Genomic DNA, 25,163 nt, shown 5'->3' on the forward strand with positions numbered 1-25,163 from the left:
AAACAGTTTACCTGACAGAAGCGTTCATTATACCCTTAATGTTAGAGCTATCATTCAAAGGTTGTAAAGCTGAATAATGATGCCTGCAAATATTTCAAAAACTGTAACTACTTCAATGAGCACTACGTTCAGAGTTCAATTTAAGACAAGCTTAGCACAGTTCCTGTAAGGTTGGACAGAGACTCTCGTGGCTCGTGTAACAGAACCACTGCTTACAGATCACAAAGGTCACAGATCACTAGTTTGAGTCTTGGTTTCAGTAAAGGACAAATGCACATACTCAAAGTCTGTACACTACATGGGGAACTCTGCTAATTGGCAAAGTCCACTCTGTAGCCTGGACACCTACTAGCAGACAGCTCATTATACTAAATTTACAAAAAACATACCTGCTTATTAAGAAAATCCTTCAAAGCCTCTTGTTGTCTCTGCATCTGTTCCTTCAATTTAGCCTGCTTACGTAAAAGCAGTTCTTCCTGCATTCTCTGCCTAGAAAGAAGAGCTTCTCTTTGTACATCCAGTTGCTCTTGCAGTTCTTTCAAATGGTCTTGCTGAGCTTGGATGCTCTCTGAAGAAGCTAGCACTCTCTCTCTTAACTTTAGTATACTGGAATAATTTAACAAAGATGCACCTCCATTTTTGGATGCCAAGGACTCCTGGCTTGCCCCAGTCTCAGATTCATCAGGAGATAATGAAGTAAGATGTTGAAAAGGCTGGGGGATAGTTTGTTCAAAGGTGGTTTTTATGCTGCTCTCTGTAGGTACCTGCTGGTATTCTGAAGAATCAAATGATGCAGCCTGAGCTATGAGAGACCCCTCTGCTGCTGGCGTACCAAGAACTATAAGCCGAGGCTGTTTTTGTGCTTCTGTCTCTATTAGTAGGTTTGGCATCTTCTGAGACATTACTGACGTTTTATCAAGATCCAGGGTTCTTGAAGACTCAGATGACTCTTCTGTGGGCAAAGCTGAACTGTCCTGTTGTATATGAGCCTCTGTTTGCATCATAACTGAAGCATCTTGTGAAGTCATCATGACTGACCCAGGCAGCTTCTGGGATTCTGACAAGTCTCTCACCTGATTATCAGAAGGACCCAATATTTCCATCTGTTCTTGTGAAGGGTAATTCTGTTGTGGCAAATGAAACTGCTTTTGCTCCAACTGTGAGGCCTCTATAGATTGTATCTGTCTACTAGAGCCCATGTTATGCCTTTGCTCGTCATCTCTCTGTTCAAATGGCTTTTCCAACACAAAACGTGTTCTTGAATGTGTGGTTAATGGCGGAGCATATTCTTGTACATGAACATGTACAGATGACTGGCTAGCTGATGGATAATCTCTATGAATCACTGTGGGTCCACGCATTTGTAAAACTGATTCACAGGGAGTAGGTTTTAAGTTAATAAATCTGGACTGCAATGTAACTGCAGAGCCTAATGGCATAGAAATAGATGGATATCTTTGCTTCAACTTATTCTGATATTCCTGCAACTGTTTTCTGGCTTCTTCAACTGACTGTTTGTGCAATCTAAACAGAACAAAAACATTTCTTTTCTGTGTAGCATGAAGACAGTTTTCATTATTGGAACAGATTTCAATTACAAAATAATTCTCAAACACTCCACCCAAGATATTAATTTTACATGGGGAAAATACCTGTTTTGCAGTAGAAGACATTGTTGATAGTTACGAATCATCTGTATATGATTTTCTTCATTAGAACTGCTCGTTCCCGGCACTGCAGCAGTTTCAGTCTAACAGGAAACGAATTGTTTAGGTGGGAAAATTCAAATAAGTATAAAACATTAAATAAGATTAATGCTAGGCAGCATGTTCACTCTTACTCTCAAGCCAGCAGAAGCCACTCTGCACTAGTTAGTGCTTGTTTGGAGTCCATGAAATTTCAGCCTGAGGCAGTGGAACTGGGTGCAGTTCCTAGAGCAGCTGGTCGAAGGCTACATTCTCTCCTGCCAGATTGGTATTATACACTAGCACATACTGTGGAAGTTAATGATGCTCACAGTTGATCTGCAGCTTATTTCAGAGAGGTACAAGGATCCAGCCACAGACTAGGGGACCAATGATCCAAGATGGCTGCATTAAGGGAGGGAATGGGGTCTAGAAAGAAGTTGCCTCAAGTTCACTTAAGAGCAACCATTAGACCATACTCTTTCCATAGCCTCACTCATCTCCCCCTCCCCCTGAGGTGATAATGTTTGGGGTTTTTATGTAGTCAAAAAGGCAGATTAAAAAAAAAAAGTTTCTCTTTTCCCATGCATTTCTGCACAGAAGATAATGATACAACTCACTGCACAAGTCAGCCACATGACCTTGGTTTTTGTGCATAAAAATTTTCTAGCCTCTATGATAAATGTCCTAAAATCCTGCAGAAATAAATCAATACCCAAAGTCTGGGAATGTCAAGTGAATCAGTACTTACACATTAGCACAAATACATTTTGGAGCCAGGAAATCCTGCCTCATGGCACACAAGTTAAAAATAAAGTTTAAACAGTTACTCCAATTTAGTAATGGAATCAGCTCTTTAAATTGTGATACAAAGTGTTCTTACTTTACCTCGTGTTCCACTTCCCTCTGTTGGTTCATAAGTGGATCAGGACTCAGCTCAACACTCGCAGCTTTCTCCTCTTGCTCTTTTTTCTTTATTTCCTCCAGCTGAGCCTGCATTTGGACCTTTAGGAACTCTGCCTCTAAGCATATTCGCTTTTCTTCAATTTGCTTAAGCAAAATTAGCTGCTGCTGTTTTTGTTGTTCTATTCGCTCTAGCTATCACAGAGAAATACTACAGTGATTCTCCAGAATTAAATGACAGAAACATAAAACAGTTAATTCTTATGTCCCAAATCACTTGCAGCGAAACCTACACTACAATAGGCAATCCCTATTGCAAGAGGCCTCTAAAAGTAGTCCTAAAGTTTACAGTATAATTTTACTTGATTTTGACTAGAGAACAGATTCTTACTGTCCGTGTGGTATTGCTTTAAGTAAAATTTCACTGTATAAAGCTATATTACATATTGCTTACAATAGTTGCTATTAAACTGATAAAATAAAAGTCGTCTATTCATTTCAGTTCTATTGACAATTTTCAGGGGTGGGATTGGGGGGGGACACAAAGTCCCTATCTTGCAACTGAACTCAGAATAAGTGTACTTTGCAATTCTATAGTGCTTTTCAAAGATTCTCAACACATTTTGCTAACATTGATGTAAGTCTCACAATACCTCTGAAGTAGCTAAAAGGTACACAGCATAAATTGCACTTTACAAACCTCTGAAGTGGCTTATTTTTTTGTCTAGAGATGTGTTATGCACCAGTCGCTGAAGTACTTGGGCACAATAGCAGCTCAAAACCCCTTGGGATAGGTAGTGAAGAATATAGAATCTATTCGAAATTGTTGCCAGGACACAGAGGTTAACACATACTCTTATACAACATTCCACAAGATCTTTAATGGTCACTGTCACATTCCGGGGTACACTCTAGACCAGTGGTCTCCAAACTTTTTGGATCGCACACCCCATCAGTAAAAATTTTTCGAGCACGCACCCCTGGCTGCGCCGGAGCAAAAAAACAAAAACAAAACACGCTCCTCCTGCTGCACACCCCCAAGGAGCCTCTTGTGCACCCCACTTTGGAGACCACTGCTCTAGACCAGTGATGGGGTGTGTCACCACGTGCACTGCAACCTTGGTCATCGCACAATGCTTTGCTGTTGTAGCTCACAAACAGCATGCAAATCACACCCTGAATATCTGTGTATAGCTACAACCCCAGTACAGCAACTCTGACCCCAGCAGCCTGTCAGCAAAACATCTGCCATGCTCTGGCTTCCAGCAACTTTGAGTATTACTTGCAGGGTGGCCCCAACAAGTTCCAGTTCTAAATTTTCCCCAAAACGTGTGTTCTGCACTGTCCAGCCCTCTCCTGGGCAATTCAGATATTAAAGGTCTGTTTTCTCTGTCAGGGGTCAATATGCCACCTTAACTCGAGTTACCCTAACAGTTCAATTTAAACACAAACACTGGATTAATTTTGATTAAAAAATAAAAAGTTTATTTAACTACAAAGAGATTTTAAATGAGTACAAGTATAGGGTATTAAAGTCAGCAATTGTTACAAGAGAACTAAAGATAAAACTCTTTATAGCAGCTAAACCTTAAATAAGACTTGGTTCAAGGTAAAATCCCACATGTTCTCAGATCAGGACTGCCCCCCTCCCCAAGGGCTGGTTCCTTTGTCATCTTAGGTTAGAGAGAGATAGGGAAAGAAAGAAAAATAACCTGGGGTGTTTTTGCCTCTCACCACTTTTATAGTCCAGTCACCCTTTGAAATGCATTTTCCTGAGGGTACCCCTAAATAAAGTTCCTTCCAGTTGTGGAGTCTCATGGTGAAAGAGGTTCCATGTTGTTGCTTGCTAAAATGCAGATTAATATGTTCCTGCTCCCCTTCCTTGCCAAAGAATGGCCACTTGACGATGACTCCTAGCTAGAGGAGTCAGTTTTTCCTTTGTCTTTGAGAAACCAGTTTACCTCCTCCTGCTATCTCATGGACCCTGTTTACTACTTATATGTAAACAGTGTGAACACAATGGCACTTTGCAGAACTAAGTGTATGTAACTTATCACTTATCAGCTTCTGTACCAGATGACTGGAAGATAGCAATGTGACACCAATTTTTTAAAAAGGCTCCAAAGGCAATCCTGGCAATTACAGGCAAACTGGTTTAAACTATAGTAAAGAATAAAATAATCAGACACACAGATGAACGCAATTTGTTGGGGGAAGAGTCAGTTTTTGTAAAGGGAAATCACACCTCACAAATCTCTCAGAATTCTTTGAGGGGGTCAATAAACATGTGGACAAGGATGATCCAGTAGATATATTGCACTTAGATTTTCAAAAGCCTTTGACAAGATCCCTTACTGAAGGCTCTTAAGCAAAGTAAGCAGCCATGAAATATGAGGGAAGGTCTTCTCATGGATCAGTAATTGATTAAAAGACAAGAAACAAAGGGTAGGAATAAATGGCCAGTTTCCTAGAATGGAGAGAGATAAATATTGGTGTCCCCCAGGGAGCTGTACCAGGACCGTGCTGTTCAACATCTTCATAAATGATCTGGAAAAGTGGTAAACAGTGAGGTGGCAAAGTTGGCCGATGATATAAAATTTCTCAGGATAGTTAAGTCCAAAGACGACTGCAAAGAGTTACAATGCGATCTCACAAAACTGGGTGATTGGGCAACAAAATGGCAAATTATAGTCAATGCTGGTAAAGGCAAAGTAATGTACACTGGAAAACATAATCCCAAGTATATATATAAAATGATAGGATTTAAATTAGCTATTACCACTCAAGAAAGTTGTCTGAAAACATCAGCTCAATCCGCAGCAGCAGTCAAAAAAGCTGACAATGTTAGGAATCATTAGGAAAGGGATAGATAAAATGACAGAAAATATCATAATCCCACTATATAAATCCATGGTACATCCATATCTTGAATACTGCATGCAGTTCTGGTTGTCCCATCTCACAAAAGATATATTAGAAATCGCAAAGGTACAAAAAAGGGGTAGCGAAAATGATTATGAGTATGAACAGCTTCCACATGAGAAGTAAGACTGGGACTGTTCAGCTTAGAAAAGAGAGAAGTAAGAGGGACGGAGGATATGATAGAGGTCTGTAAAATCATGAATGGTGTGGAGAATGGGAATAAGTGTTATTTACCCCTTCACATAACACAAGAAGCAGGAGTCATCCAATGAAATAGGCAGCAGGTTTAAAAACAAAGATAAGGAAGTACTTCACATAATGCACAGTCAACCTATAGAATTTGTTGCTAGGGGATATTGTGAAATCCGAAAGTGTAACTGGGTTAAAAAGAAGTAGGTAAATTCACGGAGGATAGGTCAATCAATGGTTGTTAGCCAAGATGGTCAAGGACAACCCTATGCCTTGGGTGTTCCTAAACCTCTGACTGCAAGAAGCTGGGACTGGATGACACCGGGATTGATCACTCGATAAATTACCCTGTTCAGTTCATTCCCTCTGAAGCACCTGGCACTGGCCACCCTTAGAAGACAAGATACTGGGCTAGATGGACCATTGATCTAACCCAATATGGCCTTTCTTAGATTTGAAATACACCAACTATAATGTAAAGCACATTTTAAAGGATCCTGAGAAGTTTTAAAAAACCCACATACCTGTTTTTGTCTCTCTACTTCCATTCTGATTTTGGCTGCTTGTTCTTGAGGGTGGATTAGGACTGAATTTCCAGCTATAACAGTATGCTCCAACGTTTCTGGAGATTCTGAAACATATGTATATATTTAACAGATAGCACAATCAGGAATATTACTTATGTCAGGGCTTGGGAACTACTAGCCAGAACATTAAAAACTTACCTATTACAGGTCAACCCAATGTTTCATCTGGGGGCAGGTTTCCCTAATTGAGTCTAAGGAAAACACCCTAATGAGAAGTTCCTCTTCCAACATCCCCACTGGCTCCTGAGAATTAGCACTTCCCACCACCTAGAGTTCTGTCCCTGGATCAAGCGCAGGGGCTCCATCTTTTATACTGGTTGTGGTTTAGTGGCAACTTCTAAGATGGATAGCTTCATCTTTCTCCTTTTCACTATTCTCCCAGATGCAGGGAGATGGGGAGGGGGCTTCTCTTTATACATACACCCTCCTGAAGCAGTATTTACACTTTCCAATCCACCATCTTCCTAGCTGCTAAAAAAGAGCAGCAAGCTTCTTTCTTTTTTTTCCCTCCCCCAAATTCATTCATAGCTTTCTGGAACAGACCAATGAAATCAGATCATGATTTGTTTTCACAGCTTCTGTCAAAATTCTCTAAGTCTTCAATGAGCTACTGAAAAAGCAACAGCAGCAGCAGGGACTCATATCTCTGCTGCCAGAAGGATAAAGTGTAGAGGCAGCACTGCTAGATAAAGACAGACTCTCCTCCGGCACCCTCAAGCAGAAGAGTTTTGAGCCTCTCCTTCTGCCTTCTCAGCATCCCCATCAACACCAGTCAGCTTCAAAGGAGCATTTAAATTGAGAATGGTCACCGTTACCACTAGCTCTCAATATTCATGAGAAAAGGTTTCCTGCTTCCCTCTAGCAAGTGTATTTCTCACACCTTATTGAGGAACTAAATCACCACACACACACACACACACACACACACACACACACACGCCTTAAAGGCAAAGCCATCCCCAAAATTTCAGGGAATGCCTGTTCAATTTAACAATGACATTACAGCAAATGCATTCACAAGTATAAGTAAAATTCTAATATGTTAAAGTTACTTGATCATTTACTTATTAAATAATTACAGTACTGAACTGCCTAATAGTTAGACTCTAAAAACCAATCACATGCACTAATCCAATGACATCCCAGAAGCAAACAAATGGCTGCAAAGTAATAAATCAATCAGTAAACACGATCTATTTCATGTTAAAGATAATTCAAAAGAGCTACTGAATCCAGGAACAGATGTCCTTCCAATTTATTGGTACTTGATATCCAGTATGTCAAGAAATATGGGAGAAAGTGATTTCAGCCTCTCTTTAAATTCCTTTAAAAAAAAAAATCAGAAATGGACCAATGGTAAAATTTTCAAAAATGTAAGCCTCATTGAAAGTCAAAAGGACTTAAGCCAAGTCACATAGCCACTTTTTACCCCAGGTCTACAAAATGACCAGAACAAAGCACCAACTTTAGGCTGTTCACTAATGAGTTCTTATGGGTAAAGTAGTGTTCACAGCTCTGCCCAGCCAGGCCCTCTTTACTCTCAAAGCACATTTAATTTTAGTTGGGGAGCTACACAATACTTACCTATGGCCTCAGAGACTGAATCAGTATGTTGTTCATGACCAGGATCTGAATCACATAATCGTCTCTCTTCACTAGCAAGTGTTCCTGACTCAATTGTCTCAATTTCACTTTGAATCTCTGCTTCACATTTTGAAGTCCACTGGTCTTTTTGGCTCCGGATCTTATTTAGCAATTTTTTTAAGACCAGTTTTGATTGTGGTTGGGGAGCCACTCTCATTTCATGATCTAGGAGGAACACAGACCTCAAACTCTTAAAGGTATAAGAACAAGACAAAACAAGGTACACATTATGTACGTCACTGATTGTAAACAAAATCATCCTAAGATATTTACCTTGGCAAAATTTGTTTTCATTAGCTGCTTATACAAATGGATTAAGGAGATACAACTTTCTGACATGGAATAGAGACAGGTTCTCACAGATATCTTAAAGTACCTTTTCAAAATATTTATAATATGCATGTATTAGTCGACATGCGATTTCACTAGTTACATTTACAAATCCTACAACTGCTTAGGATAGTCCTCAGTACTACTCAACACAATTCATAGGACTGAGACAAAAAAAAACGAGAGTTCACTTTTTTCATTTGAAGTTTGTATTTATTACACTCCAATACATTGTTTCTAGATGTTAAAATTAATTAAAAAGATGAAGATACCATGATCTCTGGTATTTAATGTACTTCCTATTTTTTTTTTTTTTTTTAACTCACTACTACATTTTCCAAAATTCTTGTACAAAAAAAAAAAAATCTCTTTTCACTCTGGTACATCCAAATAGCTTAAATAACGAAGTATATCCAATACAAGAGTTAAACTTGAAAGTTTCTTACTCTCTGGTTCACTAGGGTGCTGGGCTTCCTTTTCTGTCACCTCCTCCATTTTTGGTTGAGTCTCACATGCAAGATCTGGCTCCAGGGAGATATCCAAGTCTTCATCTTGAGACCGATCAGAGGGAATTGGCAAAGGCTGTGGCTCTAGGTGCAAAATCATGTCTCCTTTCATTTCTAAATAAAGAAATGAAACCATGTGAAAGTCATATATAGTCTATCTGTAATCTGAATAAAACCACTTTAAATTGCAGGATTAAGACCACCACACAAGAAGCTCCTCAAGAGTTCCAAAATTCAGAAGTCAATCTTACTCCAAAACTTTGTTTCAAAGAAACTAAGAAAGTTGTTTGAGTCTTTCAACACATCTAATTTACATCATCTACTACCAAGATTTTTTTTTTTTTAATACTGTATGTGACAGTGGCTCACTGAATCTTTCAAAATAGCTTACTCCTATCTCCACTGTACATATCTTCAAAGGCAAACTCCAGTTCCCTCTGCCAGTCTTCTTTAATTTCCATGCGTCTGTATGCAGGTTCGAACAGCTGTGGCGGCATCTGTGCCACAATCTGTCTTCTGCGCGCCAGGTCCATATTCTGCATCTGTTCAAGTTCTTTCATTAACCTTTCCCGGTCCTTCAAGTAGCAAAGTAATCAATTAACAGTTTAGCAGTCACATCCGACAGTCTGATACTAGCTACCACAAAATTTGTTTAATGCTTGCTTCATACTGGAATACAAAATTCCTGAGCTTAAATACACACACACACCCCTCTTAAAATATATCAATCTAGAATATCCTACACTCATTTATTGGGATGAAGAATCATAATAGCACTGAAGGATCTGCTACAATGTTAAAGATCAGAAAATATACCCGTAGGCCAACTTTCCTAAATATAGGAGAACTCCAAGTTTTCTATTTTATAGAACAAAACATTCGGTCCTTGTTAAATTGCTGACCTGCAAAGGATTTTTTTTTAAAGATTGGGCTAGTATTCTCCTTGCATTGTCATGATGTATAAAAGCTCTGAAAGTCTGTTTTAAATATTTTTCCTTCTATTTTATACCTTAGAAATATCAGCAGTCAATTTTGGTCTTCCCTTGTTTTGCTGGATGACTGGTTGGAGATTATATACACATCATTAGCTCGTAAACTGTACCTGACAGATTGGGGATCTGAATATTTAAGGAAGACTTCTTTTCTCCAAAATGTTAGTCAAGTTAAACAAGTGTTAAAACAAACACCAGGGAGTTACAACAATGACTAAAATCCATTCTTTTCTTAAAAGCTCAACTTTCACTCATCTCTTGTGATATAATTTTTCTAATTCTCTAGTTGCCATCAAGACCTTTGTGCTAAACAGAAGCAGAATTGCTTACTTAAAATAAAAAAGGAAGAAAAAGGTTTTAAAAAAACATTTCAGCCTTCTTAAATTATAAAGAAACAAAAGAGGCAGAAGTCCCATTTTTCTCATCTCCAACAGAAGTCAATAAGAGATGCAGTTACATAGAACCTAAGGAAAAAAAATATCACACCTTATATGACTCAAGTTGGGTAGCCAATCACCATGGCTCCAAAAATTAGAGGACACTTCTGCGATTGTTGGGCTGAATCTGTCTCTGTGCCTTCACTTGTCATTTGTAAAATGAAGATAATCTCTCTTCCCTTAAGGGGTTGTTACAAAAATAACTTCTTTAATCTTTCTGAAGTACTCAGATTCTGTGGTGCTTTTCACCAAAGTACAGCCATAAGGCAATTAACAATTCTGTATTCACTACAAGGTGTAGATGGTATACAATAAATAAGGCCTGAGTCCATTTACTGAAAGATGATAATAAAATATCAAACTTCTGCGTCATCCCTATACTTAACAAGGCGCAGGGGTTCTGTGGAAAAAAAAGTAGTATGTGATCTAGGCATCCTAGGTATAACTTAATTGTATCACAAACATAACCCACCACTAGTAAGTAAGTTAATTTCAGAAATTAAATCCTTCTCCCCATACAATAGTTTGTCATCTTTAAAGTTCCCCCCATATTCAAACAACTTGGGGGGGTGGGGGGGGAGATGAGCTCCACAATGTACTCAAAAGATGAGGGTATTTTGTATCAAGGGAGATGTGAATTCCAAAGTGGTAGGACGATCACTGGAAACACCCAGCCAACAGCGCTTTTTCATTTGTATCAACCGACTCAAGACAAGCAGAGATGCTTGGGGCTGAACTATAGCAGTATGAGACATGGGCTAGACTGAGAACAAACTCATTTAATTTGTCACTAAAGTTAATTTAAACCTAAGCTTTTGGAGGTAAAGTTTGTGCATTCCTACTAAAAGGTAGCTGCTGCTTCAGATTGCCCCACCTGTGAAGTGAGGATAATTACCTTCCTCCCAACTAAAATTTTGTGGATTAAGTCTGATCAGTCTTGCTGCCTCTAAAGAACGCTGGGTTAAAATGTACATAGTTTGCAATCACCTTTACTATGCAGAATTAAAAATCACTCTGCCATCTCTTATAAAATTAGGAAAGGAAGGGCGCAGAGTAGCTGAATTCAGAATATGTTTTAACTTTAGAACAGCCTAGTTATTCACACTCACTTCTGGGTATTGCTGAGTGCTGTGTCATCATTATGGAATAACAGTTAAATATCTAAATGGGGATGAGAGGGACTATCAGAATTAGAGTTCAACTTCCAAAGTCAGGAATTTCACTATTACTTAATATAAAGCATAGTTCATTTTTAAATGTTTAAAAGAACTGTATTTTGCCTAAAATTAAATGTTTCAATATTCAGTTTTTAATGTTCATTTAGCATTGAAGCAAGAATTAAAGTAGGAAGAAAGTATGATTATAGTGTATTAAATAAGGCTTTTGTAGATGTCAAGTAAAAATGTGAAACATGCCTAAGTAATTATAAACCCTATGTCCCATTGATTTTCACTCAGGCACTTTTGAAAACTTTACCCTTCATTAAAACTTAATTCGGAGTTGAAGAAAATCAGTATAATAGTTTTATGAACATTTTTGAAGGTCACTAAAGGAACCACTACAGTTCTTAGAACACTGCGAGAGATGGGGGTTCTGAAATGCTTAAGCTTTGAATCTGCCTAAATTGTACCTGCTGTTTTACCACTTTATTGATTTAGACCACTTTAAGTAGTTTATTCACACTGCAGGACTTCAGTTAAAAACCCTTACATTAAAGGGGCAGCAGTGTTCAAGATCAAGCCAAATAGTTCAGAAGCAAAGAACTTAGAAGCATACCAGCAGAGCTCGCAAGCTTTGCAAAATTAATAGCTCAAATTCACACCACTTTTTTTTTTAAATCAGTCTCAGGCATTATTTACTATGTATATGTTTGTATGTGCGCAATTTTGGTAAAAAAATAAGTCAATTTAAAAACCAAAATGTACATTCCCACTTCTAATGCACTTATTTCAACATTCCTTTTCCAGTGTTTGCAATTCAGAACCCATACCTAACCAAAAACCTTTTTATTTATTGTTTTCAAGTATTTTGAAAATTTGCTATATCATGTTTTGTAAAATTTGGGCATTAGCCACAAAACCTGAACTATCTGCAGCATTCCTTTAATTTTCAAATCCCTTTCATTTTAATGACAGAGAATTGCTTCTTACCTTCTGAACTTTCTGATTGCAGGGCTGAGCAAAATGAGAACAGTTTTCTTTTAAGGATATGCATTTTGAAAACATCCATTATTCCAAGGTCTTTCCTGAAGTCAGCATGTTCTAATTCAAACCAATTAATTTAGAATCCAATTTACTATTGTTTTTTAAATTGCTGGTCATTTTGACATTTATGAAGAATTACAGTGTGAGCTGAGGGGTGAAAACATTTTCTACTTTGCTTACTTGTGCCAAATGGACCATCTTCAAGGCATGACTTCCTCTCAGATGTGCTTTTTCAAGCTGTTCTCTCCTATCTCTCTCTCCCTCTTTTTGTAGTTCGTCCAACCGCTTTGCTTCCTCTTCAGCTACTAACCGAGCATCTGGCTGGTAGTTAATTAGTAACAGTTCAAATATCACAAAGAATTTGTGCAGACTCAAAATACAGTTGACAATAAATGAGTAATTCTGTATTCAATTATTCAGCCAAACTACTTTAAAAAGTAGTTATGAGTGGCTATACACAACTTGTAATGAATACAGCTCTCAACTGAACATGTACATAGTGACATCTATAATCCTCTCATTTTGAGATGTCAAATTGTTCTAGTTTCAAGTGCTACTGTGGAAGATCCCTTATACGTTTATAATAGCTTGGCTACACCAAAAAACACCCAGGATTTTTCATTCAATACAAGGTATAATGCTGAATACAGACAGTGCTATACATTTGATTTCATACCAGGCTGCAGATTTTTTAAAACAACAGAAAAAACAGAAGTCTTCCCAGATTCATATGGAAAATAAACACATTCTGAGAGTTTTGCAAAGTAAGAGCCTTTTGAAATCTGGCCACTGAGAGTTGAAAAAAGTTAATGTGAAAACTCATGGCCTGTAAACAAGGAGAAAACATTTTCCAAGTTTCACGTATGAAACACTCTGATGCATCTGCTCTTAGCCCTAGTCTACACTGGGGAAGGGGGGGGGGGGGGAAAGAAATCGATCTAAGTTACGCAACTTCAGATACATGAATAATGTAGCTGAAGTCGACGTACTTAGAACGACTTACTGTGGAGTCTTCACCGCAGTGAGTCGACTGCTGCTGCTCCCCCGTCAACTCTGCCCGAGCCTCTTGTGGCAGGGGAGTACAGGAGTTGATGGGAGAGCGCTCGGGGGTTGATTTATCGCATCTAGACTAAATCGAGCCATGCTGGATCGATGGCTGCCCACCGATCCGGCAGGTAGTGTAGACATATCCTCAGTCTTTAGGCCACGATCCTTCAAACATTTAAGAATCCTAGGTAATTTCAGGCAAACATGAACATAATGGGACTACTCAAGTAAGTATTTGCAGGACTGGGGCCCGAATACATACGCACAATTTACACTGTTACAAGTCTTCACCATTTGAAATCCAAATTAGCTGACATGTTTTCATTTTAATTATGTGATACCAACTCCTAGATTTTAAACAAGTACTGTGAAATGAATATTTGTTGCAGCAGATTTAAAATCCATAGATACAGTACAATAGTACTGAAATAAGGGAGCATATGCCATAGGCATATTTGATATCAGTCACCTGCTGTGTGTCCATTTCTCTATCCACATAAGGTTCAGAAAGATGGTGATGAGTAACAGAAAAATTGTCAGCATTATAGACCTTCACCGTAGGCAGTCTTTTCACTTCAAAGTTCTAAAAAGCAGAAAGTACAAATAATCTGTTACTTTACCAGCGGCACTGTTTTCCATTATGAGCTAAATGGAACATAAATAAATGATTTGCACGGATTTTCAAACTTTACATATATATTAACTAACAAACCACATTCAATATGAGGCATATCAAGAGGGTTTAATGACTGACAGGGTCTAACAGCCCAAGGCAAACTCCTCCCTGCCAACTGTCATTAATCTTAAGGATATGGTTCCAATTTTCAGCAGTATTACCTTAATTTAAAAGTGCTTTGTTTTTAACGTACTAATACAGATCCCAATTATAGCAGCTGTCACAATGTAGGACAACCATAATTACACAATATACTTTCAAATAAAGCAAAAATAAAATCTCTCAAATACACTCAACTGCAGACTACGTTTACAAATGCCTAAATGTCTTATGATAGTGTCAGAATTACTAGAAGTTCTGTTCAAGAAAAGACATTCCTTATATTAGCAAATATCTATGCTGTTCCTACAAAATGTGTGCAATTGGGAGGAGGGAAGGGAAACAGATGAGTCAGCAATACTTAATTGAAACAAATCTTCAAACTTCGTTTCTGAATTTCCCTGGGCTTTTTAAAATGAGTGCCAAAAGGTTTAAATTGGGTTGGTGTATAACATCTGCAGGAGGGGGTCTCAGCCCACCAAAGCAAGGTTTCTCTCCTGCAGATGTTAGGGGCCCACAGATGGTGTGTGAGAGGATGGGAGTTATACCCGAGTAGGGTATGATGCAAACAAATGCAGCAGAGGCGATGGTTGGCCTTTATCGCCATTAAAAACTTCAACATATTCTCCCCATGTCTCATGCATATATACCCTGTACCTCTACTCCTGCGGTCCTCTGTACTCCCCATCCACACTCATGCCCCACCAGTGTTCTATCTCCTTCATGTGCATCTACCTCATGTCTCCTTCAGAGGCCCCCATTCCAAGACTCCATGCCACCCCTTCATATGCCTTCCCCAGTCCTCTACTCCCATCTCTACACCTTTTTATATTTTCCAATGCCTCTGGCACAGCCCAGCACTTTGAACATCAAGGTGGCCAATATATATTCCACTATAAGTGTTGGCCCTTTAAACCCTATCTTTTTAAACCCCCATCTCCCTTCTATTGGTTTCCCTTCAGCTCTCCCACCCTCCAAGATGCCCCCCCCCCCCGCCAAAAAAGACTTCTCACAAAGGCCAACAAAATAAATGTGGAATTTCAAGGCCAAACCACTTCTGATAGATCATGAATAATAGAGGGTTAAAACAAATCAGAAAATAGAGCTAAGTTTTCAAAATACCAATAACTTCAAAGCTGTCTGCTTTTTACTAGGTTTCCCAGAAAAACTTCTACCCCAGGGTAAGATGTAGCATGCAGAATGTCAAGGTTTTTTTGTTTTTGTATTAAGGCGTGGGGAGAAGATTGGCTATAATGGGGAGCCAGTTTCAACCTTCCCAATAGAATGAGACTACCACTACTCTATAAGTATTGAAAACACATGCTTTCTAGTCTAGAAATATTGGTGTTGCATCAAGATAGCCCCACTGACAATTTAACTATTTTAAATGTCAAACAATATAAAAATAAGAGCTATCAGAATTATCTGGGACAATAAATGGAAGTAATTATAACAGACCCACATAAACTAAAATATTTATAGATACCAATTATAGCTTTGAAAATAGACACTTCCCATAACTAAAGTTAATTAGATAGATTACCTATTGCTAGCCCTATTCCCTACAACTTTAGGAATATGAGATATAGTACTTTTGAAATATTTGAAAATTTAACATTAACAGATTACATTTTAATCAAATCTCCAGTATTTTATGCAAGAGTTGCAAATAATATTTGTTGCAAAGATGAGAAAGTTATGTCACAAGGCTGTAATTTTCCAATTAATGCTACCAAAAAAATCTCTTTAGGATGCAAAAACAATTAGTGGCCTATTTCTCCATTTGTGATCAAGGTTATTACTGCTCCTGGAGTTAAGAATCTGTCAGAGTTTCTATTAGGGGTTTACAATCCAGCCTGAAAAAAATTCACTGTACTCCAGCACACTGATCTTAGAGGCAGCAATTTTTTCTGCACTTTAACAAAACAAAACACAGTTTAAGCTATTTTTAAGAGTGCTGAAATCAAGAAGAGTTTACCAATTTAAAACAATTTGTTGTGCTTCTTTAAGAACCATAACAATTTTTCAAAGGAAACATTTTATGGGTCCCAGCAGTTCCCCCCCACCCCCCTCAGTTACTAAGATTTCAATCCAGCACAGCATTTGCTCAATTTAAATTATGTGAGTATTCCCACTGAAGTCAATTGGGCTGTGTGCTCACAGTCAAGCATGTGCATAACTGCTTTGTTGGATCAAGGCCCAAATTATTCACATCTAAAAGCCACTGCCATGAGAGTAATTTTTTAGGCTTTCATACACTTTACGATAATATACTGTGATCCTTCAATATTAGAAGTGGATATACTGTCAACAGGTATATTAAGTGAGCTAACAGTAGGCACAGTTTTGAAAGACTTCTTTCTCTAATATTAAAGTATGTCATGTTATTTTTCAACCTTAGGCTCCAATTCTACAATAGATGGACCATTGTGGTGCACAAAAGCCCCACAAAAGCAGACAATGGAACTCCAAGTGGATGTACATGTCTGTGCATGCAAAATTACTGCAGGATCAGGATCTTAGTTTTCATTCACTTTTCTAGACCACTGGTTTTAACAAAATGAATTTGTGATGTGTCATTACCTATTATTTATGAAAATATGCATATGATATGAATATGACATAACTGAGATGTACTTTATGCAGGATGGCTCATGTGAGATATGATTGGAAAGGAAGAGGGTCAAGTTGGGGAAACAAAGGATTCCTGTCTTATGTAAATCCTATTTAAGGGTGGGAAGGAAGGCAAATGGGATGACTCCTCTCCATGGCCTGTCTGCTCAAGATGAAAGACTGCAAAAGCCACCTGAAGGGAAGGCAAGGGAGGAGTTCAGACTGAGACAGGGGTCCAGTCTGAAAAGAAATATAACGAACTCTGAACCACAGAAACTTTGCAACCTGCCTAAAACAACATTCAGGGTAAGAAATTACATTGTGTAACCTGTTTAAGTATATTGAGCTTAGCTTACGTACTTTGGTTTATTTGCTCAGTAATCTGCTTTGTTCTGTCTGTTATCCCATATATTCTCTTGAAATTCACCTTTTGTAGTTAATAAACTTATTGCTTGTTTATAATATAACCCAGTTTATGTAATTTCTAACAGGGGGAGGGCGGGAAGAGGAGGCAAGAAGTTGTGCATAGCTCCCTCCACACTGAGGCAGGGGGCGAATTTCATAAAACCTTTGGGTTTGTACCTCTTAAAAGGAGTGGGCATCAGAGGGCTGGAGCAAGCCCCTAAGGCTGAATCTTTCCAGAGTGGATCTCTCTCTCTCTGTGCAGCTGGGTGTAACCCTGCCTGTGTGCTTGGCTGGAAGAGGCTTGTGAGCATAACCCAGCAAGGCCAGGTAAAGGGAACCCAGGCTGGCATAATAGACAGGCTCAGTGATGTCTCAACACATCAGGTGACACCCCAAAGGGCCCAAACCGTCACAAAATTGTTCTAGCATATATTCTGTACTCCATATTCCACAAGCATAACAAAGAAAATGCAAAAACAGCTCAAGAAGAAAAGCTAACAGAATCTTAAAGCTCTCAGTTACACATGCAAACCAAAGTATATTATTAAATCATTAAAACAGGGGATTGGGGCTGTATATGTATTTTGGGGGAAGAGCATTTAAACGTTCGTTTATTACCATTGAAGCAATTAAAGACTGAAAGAGCTCATTAATCAAGAAAAATCATATTAGTCTCACAAAACAAAAAAACCCACCACCACAAACCAAATTAAATATAAAAAACCTAATGGACAAGGAATATGTTTGTGCATAAAAATTAATTCTTTAATTTGCCCTTGAATAGTCTTTGGTGAACTACTGCAACTTACAACATGCAAATAGTGAATTCAGATGTTATGCTTCCAGAAGACAGAATAAAGCCACAGTAATGCTTATATTTTACCCTGAAATTATCACCATCCCCACATATTGGATACTCACCTCAAAAGGATGGGGTGGAGGTGGTGGCAGGCTTGCAATTTTGGCAGCTCTCTCTTTTTCCACATACATTGCATGCTTACGTGCATTTGTTCGCCTTAGGCAAGAACAAAGAATGGTTGGGGAAAAGTGTTCAAACAGGAATACTAGCACTGTAAAAATCAAAGATAAACCTAAAAATTTATTTTAATTAATCTTTGTATGTACCCTTATAATAACGCTCAAGGGGTGAGTGAACAGAAGTAATTTGATCAGTGAACAGGCAACTGAAAATGAAAGGCAACACTGAAGAAGCAATATCTTGAAGTAATGCTTCTGAACAAAATCAACCCCTCTTTTCAAATAAGCTTCCTGAATATCACTGAGCTGCACGGGTCACTTTGGTCAGCCCACTTTAGTTTTTCAAATGTACACAAACTTACCTATAGTGCCTCATCTCTTCTCTAGTAATACTATCTTCTAACACGTTTATTTTTTTTCACACCTGTTCAAATTTGAACTCATCTGCTGAGAACACTAAGAAGCATGACAGCCAGTGAAAAATATGATGGTGGATTTTATGAAGTGGATATCTGTCCCTCAGGAACTGAACCGAGATCAATTCATTTCATATGTCATTGAACAGCTGTCAACTACCCAAGTGGGCTGAAACCAGTGATGAGGGTGAAAAGCCCTTCATCGCACTGAGAGCTCCCTGAGCCATCTAGTTCATTTGACCATTTTATCCCCTTGTTTCTCAAACTAGAATTCTTACCAAACTCCATAACTTCATCAAGCACTACATGGAATTCCTAAACTAAAAATGTACCAAACAAGAAGTCTCAAGGTTCCTGCATTTCACTCTTTATACACTATAATCTGCATTTTAAAGACATAAATAAATATACCATGTTTGCTCTTTCAACAATTTTTCTTTTTGATTTTTCTGTTCTTTCAGGGCTTCCTTATGTCTCTTCTCTGCTCTTTGTTTCCTTTCCTCTGCTTCCTTTGCCAGAGCCACCAAATCAGGTTCCTTTACAATGAAATGTAATTAATGTTATAATAAACACTTCACCCAGATTCTAATTACTTATAATACTATCAACATGACAGTTCAAGTATTACTGCTAACAAATATCAACTCATATGATAGAAATGCATCACTGTGTTTAATCCTATGCTACAAGAATCTAAATATTCTGAATAATCACTTTCCCTTACTCTATTGCCTTCCTTATTCGCTCTTTGTATAGTACTGTACCAATAGTAACAAATTTGCCGTGCCCTCCCTCTTTCCCCTCCCCATCATTCATTAGAACAGTTTGAAAAGTTTAGCTTCCCTCTGCATCTACTCACTGACTACTAACTTCATCTATTGGAAGAAGAAATTTTCAAAATACCAATTTCATATCAAAGTGATACTAGCATTTCAAAGAACCATTACCACAATTTATCAACAATGGAATATTTTAGCAAAAGCTCCTTACAACACCACATACTTTTTGTACCTCCTTTTCCACTGTTGCCAATTCCTAGGATACATCAACAGTAACTCTATCCTTTGTAATTAATTGCCTCCTCTTATTATGCACTATATGAAATTCTACAGCACATTCCATCCTAGGATATTAAAGCTGTTCAGTAATAATTAAGTCTCAACACTAGGTGAAGTAGCATAATCCTTTTTTATAGATGGAGAAACTGAGGCAGGGGTTAAGTGACTTACCAAATGTCATGCAGGAAATCTGTAGCAGAGCTAGGTCTCCTGACTTCTAGGGTAGGTCTACACAGCAACTAGACATTTGCAGCTGGCCTGTGCTCACTGGGCTCGGGCTGTTTGAGCACACAAGTCTACATAGCAATTGAACAGCCCAAGCCCTGCAATCCTGAGTTGGCTGGCACAGGCTAGCCACAGGTGTCTAGTTGCTGTTTAGACATACAATTAATGCATGGAGCTAGGGGCATGACAATCCTTCCTCTCTACAAACCTGACCCGAAGTCCGCAGAAGTCATTGGAGAGATTTTCCTTTATTTCAATGAGCTCTCAATCTGGTCCAGTGTAAGTCAGAGGAAAAACAATCGAGTTTTTGTGCGAACAGTTTACAATCACTGACGGGACTGTGACAGCACAGAAAGCCCAGATAAAGCCCTTTGCAGCCCATAACAGGAGCCATGTGATGGGCTCTGCACAGGATTTTTGTAAAGATGTTCACGTACATTCACATGTATGTTTCAGAAAAGATGTGATAGTGTATAACTATATAACAGTTTTTTTTGGTATGTGTCTGGGATAACTATTTACACAAGAAGCAAACAAGTCATCCCAAACACATACCAATAAAACTTTTATACTCTCATACACCATCATGTATTTTGTTTATGCTGAGTTTTAAACATGTTTCTTCTCAAGTTTGCCTAAAAGATTACATTTCTGAATCAGACCAGTTGTCCATCCTGTCTGACCGTGACCTGTACCAGATTCTTTAGAGGAAGTCACGAGAAATCCTGTTTCTTCCTAAAACGTATCAATTAGAGGCTGTTTTGCGCTCTGAGGCCTGAAGATTTTTATCCTTTATTTACATTGCTTTATAAACACCAATAAAAAACTTTTATAGTACCACACACCATGCCTTATCTCATGGATACATGTTTGTGTATAAAGGTGTATGTCAGTATTTTTGCAAAGTTTTCAAAATTGGCTTTTTTTTTTTAAACATATCACTTCAGGCATTAGAAGTGCAAGGTCAGAAGCGTCACAGAAAATTGTAAGCCATAATCTTTATAATTTTAGTTCAGTAAATATTTTCTGTTACCCTCGACTATGAGACAATATCAAGTGACTTGTTTACTTACATTTTCCTTTGCCTGTCTGTGTCCATCTCCCACAGCTCTTAAACTTGATAGATAAAGTTTTTCCAAGGCTTTAATCTTCTGATTTTGTGCTTTCCACCACTCTGCTTTCAGTTCCTCTGCCAACTGATGTAGCTGCTCATCTCTCCTCTGCTTCACTTCTTGTCTTATCTGCACGGCAATGTATCTCTCCTGCTCTCTAACCTGAGCAAGTAAATTACATTTTATTAGTGACTTACCAGAGTTTATTTTTGTAGCAGACCCTTAACCAACTTACTGGTGACTCTTTCAGTCTCATCCACCTTACTGACTACTCAGATCAACCTAATTGGGTTCTGAGCATACCTACGTTGCCATTTTCTCTCTTTTCCAAACTAAAAAGCTTAAATAAATGTGTAAGACTATTCATAATGAGCTACAGCTCATCAACCATTAACAGCCATAATTCAATGATGCATTTAATATCCTTCTCTTCATACAAGAAGAAAGTCACCTGTCAACAGAGAGAGTTAAGAAGAGGCTAGCAAACAAGTCTCACATATTGTTACAACATACTCCTGCCAAATCAGTGAGTACTGCTGAATTAAAGATTTACTAGTCGTAGAAAGTCTCTGCCCAAAAGACCACACAATCTAAACAGAGAATGTACAAGGAAGTAGGAAACACAGCTTTTTTTTCCAGAAAGTTACGAGGGTGGAAAGGCAATTAGAAGCCAGGCTGTGAAGAACTTTAAAGGCAAGGTGCTTACATTTCCTCTGTACCAGGAGGAGCCAATAATGGCATTAAAAGATGGGCCAGACACAGCAGTAGCTAAAGTAGACAATTTAATGGCAGCATTTTGGATAGACTGAAGGAAAACAAAATGAGTATCCAGAAAACCAACAAGAGGAAGGTTGCAGTAGATGAGGGATGAAATAAGAGTAAGAGCGTAGTAGATACGGAGAGAAAGAGAAAGATTTTAAATATGTTACCTAGGAAAAAATTATAGGACTTATCAGCCACATGGATGCAAAGAGACAGGAGAAGAGTTCAATTTTATATTAAGGCACCAAGCTGTGGTACATGGAGAATCACAGAATTTCCCCAAAGGTGACCAAGAAGAAAAAGGAAGTTTAAGCGGAAAGTGGATAAGTTCAGTTTTAATCATGTTTAGTTTGATTTGGCAATGCATAATCTAGAAGGAATGCCTAAAAGGCAATCAAGAAATGCGAATCTGTATGGAAGTGATACCTCAAGAGTAGAAAAATATATCCGAGTGGTCAAAGTCAATATAGATTGATGGTAGTTGAAGAGAGACATTCAGATGTGATTGTTCAGGAGTAAGGTGTAGAGGAAGAAAAGGAGCAAGGACAGAGCTTCATGGGGCCTGGGCAAAGAGCATTGAAGAGAGAAGCCAGCACAAAAGGTACAATTAATTGACAATGAAAGAGTTCACAAACTTACTCTGCAAAACACAACACAGTATGTTATCAAACTGAAAGTTTTGCTGTGTGACAGTATCGTTTAAAAAAGTATCAGAGGGGTAGCCGTGTTAGTCTGGATCTGTAAAAAGCGACAAAGAGTCCCGTGGCACCTTGTAGACTAACAGAAGTATTGGAGCATAAGCTTATGCTCCAATACTTCTGTAGTATTGGAGCATAAGCTTATGCTCCAATACTTCTGTTAGTCTACAAGGTGCCACAGGACTCTTTGTTGCTGTTTAAAGAAGTGTATTCCTAAACCGCAGATGTTCTTTTCTTCAACCATCTAAATGAAAACTACTGTTGATAATGCAGACATACCTGCTGCAGCCTTAGTCTTCGTCGTCTTTCATATTCTTCTTTCAAAAGTAAAGCTTCTTCATTAGGACTAAGCCTCAGTCTCCCACCTTTTGCCACTTTTCTTTTCATCTTTGCATACATTGAATATTTGACTTCTGTATCAAAACAATATTAGAGAATAAAGTAAACACTGTATTTAAAAATACTTACAGGAAATCAAAAATCTCGGCACAATCCTAAAAATCTATAAAGATATTCATGCTCATTGCACACTTTGCCAAAAAACTCAATGGCATTAAGCATAAGTCTTTGCTACAAGCTTACAATCAAACGCATTTATCACTTAGCCACTAAACCTGCAATGAGCTCTGCATGGACAACTCCTCCATTCACATGGCAATCACAGAGAGATTGGGACCTCAGAAAGCATGCATGCTACAACTCCATTCAATTTATGAAACATATCAATAAAAGGTCATTGTATTGGGTTATTTGGACTGAAAGTCTGAAACCTCCTGCTGTGGAAGAATATTTCAAAGGGTGGATGGACTAAATGGCGCGTCATGGCCCTTACCTCCTCCTCATGCAGGCCACCTTACCCACTCTTTCACAATTACTTTCAAGAAAAAGTAATTTTAAAATACTTTTGTTTGTAATCTGTCTTTTAATGTAATTCAACAACTGGAAACAAGGAGAGTGAGGATTATATGACCTGTAAATTCTCCACAGACCAGATGGGGAATCTCTACCGTATGAAGTTGTGAGCCAGATCAGCAACAGTCTGCTTGTAAAAATGACTAGAAAATAACCAGTTTTTCAGTGACCTTTTAACTACTGGTATCTGTCCCTTATCAATGCTAATAAGTTATAAATCAAAAGTTCGACATAGGCAGTGAGGGAGAAAAACACTGAAAAAAAGAGAGTGACACATTCTATTTCCTACTGAAATAGGAAAGGATAATTTCCGTGCAAAAACTGAAGAACTGAAATTTCAGGAGGAGGAGGAAGCAGCATAAACTAAATCGGTAAAGCAGAAGCCACTTCTAAATGTTTGATATTTCAGATTTTGGTACAATGTAGTGCAAGAAGCGAGTGCAAGAAGGTTGAAAATAAACTAGATTCATCTATTCAGTAGAATTCTGCATTGTAGGCATCACTGGAGTAACCAACCACTCTCTATAATGAGGGAGCATCACACAGATGCAAGCTGGCATGCACACCACATACTCTTATTTGGGAGGGACAGTTTCTAGTGTTCTGTGTCTTACCATTTCCCCACACAAGCCCTCTAAAACCCGACTTTATTGTCTTTCTCCCAACAGCCCAGTTTACATCCGCCATGGGGTATACAGTCTACCCACATAGTCTGTCTACATTGGCCTTTTGGACTTTGAGGTCACTAGTTGACCCTCAGTGCAGGGTAGTTAGTGCACGTGGGAAGACAAGGGAGGGGGGCACTCCCCAAACATTTGTTCCAGGCTAGCAGCGTTGGTGCTTTACCCCATGGCTCAGCCTACACCTGCATGTCCGGATTCTCTCAGGATGGGGCCCCAAAGCACACGGAGGGATTAGTGTCTCTCCAGAATTAAAAGTGGTTCGCAGGTAGGGCAGCCGCCGCCCAAAAACTGGGAGCCCAGAACAGCGGGGTCCGGGCCGCCACCTGAGGCCCGGAAACACACACACCAAGTCTATAGCGCGGCAGGCCGGCCCGCCGGGCACCCCAGGGGCCTCCCCCTGCCAGCCCCCTCCATTTCCCCGGCGGCGCAGCTCTGGCAGCTGCGGGGGGAGTCTGGGCTGGTGGGGGGAGGCGGGACCGACCCACGCCGAACACAACACCCCGCTGCCGCCGCAACAGCAGCACGGGAGCGGGGCGAGGCTGGGGACAGGGGCGAATCTGCCGGGCACCGACTCGCGCCGCTCCCCCATAACCCTGCTGGTTACCGACCTGCCCGCGCCCGGCCTCCGTCGTTTCAAACGGCTCCTTCCGGTCACCGGGTAGGGAGCCCACGTCGTCACATCCGCTGCCGTTCGAACCGCCCGCCAATGGCGAAGAGAGCAGCGCGAAGCCACCCCAGCAGCCTAGGCCATGAACCTACATTACGCATGCGCGGGGGAAGCTCTGTCGCTGGTTCCGCTCACGTCTCAATCAGAGGATTTTTTTTTTTGGCAGGCTGGTGACCAGGGGAATAAGCCACGCCCCTGGGGTAGCATCGTGGCGCCTGTTGGCCAATGGTAGCTCAGAAGGGCGGTGACTGGCCGGTGTAATCGAGACACTTTTTCACCGGCGGGAAAAGAAGGCCCTGGCGCCAATGTCAAAGGCTGGGGAGGGGGGAGGGCGTGCGTGTGAGAATGAAGAGGCTGAGTGGTGCGGGGCTGGTTGGGTTGTTCCAGGGATGGGGCCCAGTGGGGCAAGGCTG

General features: G+C 39.4%; 1 protein-coding gene across 39 annotated transcripts in view; it reads right to left on the reverse strand.

Annotated features, from left to right (window-relative positions):
- The window catches only part of CEP295 (centrosomal protein 295), a 47,096-nt gene extending 22,265 nt beyond the window's left edge, over nt 1–24,831 (reverse strand). For 33 of the 39 annotated variants that reach the window (XR_010597875.1, XR_010597885.1, XR_010597884.1 and 30 more), the window contains exons 1-14: nt 24,692–24,831; nt 22,768–22,901; nt 20,990–21,190; nt 19,045–19,169; nt 18,161–18,254; nt 13,916–14,029; nt 12,580–12,720; nt 9,158–9,341; nt 8,707–8,880; nt 7,871–8,095; nt 6,224–6,330; nt 2,574–2,783; nt 1,653–1,750; nt 390–1,524 (exon numbers count right to left, since the gene is read on the reverse strand). Coding sequence is in view for 23 of the 39 variants with exons in the window: in XM_065581592.1 (XP_065437664.1) it covers nt 390–1,524; nt 1,653–1,750; nt 2,574–2,783; nt 6,224–6,330; nt 7,871–8,095; nt 8,707–8,880; nt 9,158–9,341; nt 12,580–12,720; nt 13,916–14,029; nt 18,161–18,254; nt 19,045–19,169; nt 20,990–21,190; nt 22,768–22,887 (2,928 nt within the window). In the remaining 16 variants the exon portion in view is untranslated. The remainder of the gene's footprint in view (nt 1–389; nt 1,525–1,652; nt 1,751–2,573; nt 2,784–6,223; nt 6,331–7,870; nt 8,096–8,706; nt 8,881–9,157; nt 9,342–12,579; nt 12,721–13,915; nt 14,030–18,160; nt 18,255–19,044; nt 19,170–20,989; nt 21,191–22,767; nt 22,902–24,691) is intronic. The other 6 variants (XR_010597886.1, XM_065581594.1, XM_065581588.1 and 3 more) reach the window with 3 other exon arrangements.
- Nucleotides 24,832–25,163: the final 332 nt, after the last annotated feature.

The sequence above is a fragment of the Chrysemys picta genome, chromosome 1, assembly GCF_011386835.1.
Source record: "Chrysemys picta bellii isolate R12L10 chromosome 1, ASM1138683v2, whole genome shotgun sequence".
In the NCBI taxonomy this organism is placed as follows: domain Eukaryota; kingdom Metazoa; phylum Chordata; order Testudines; family Emydidae; genus Chrysemys; species Chrysemys picta.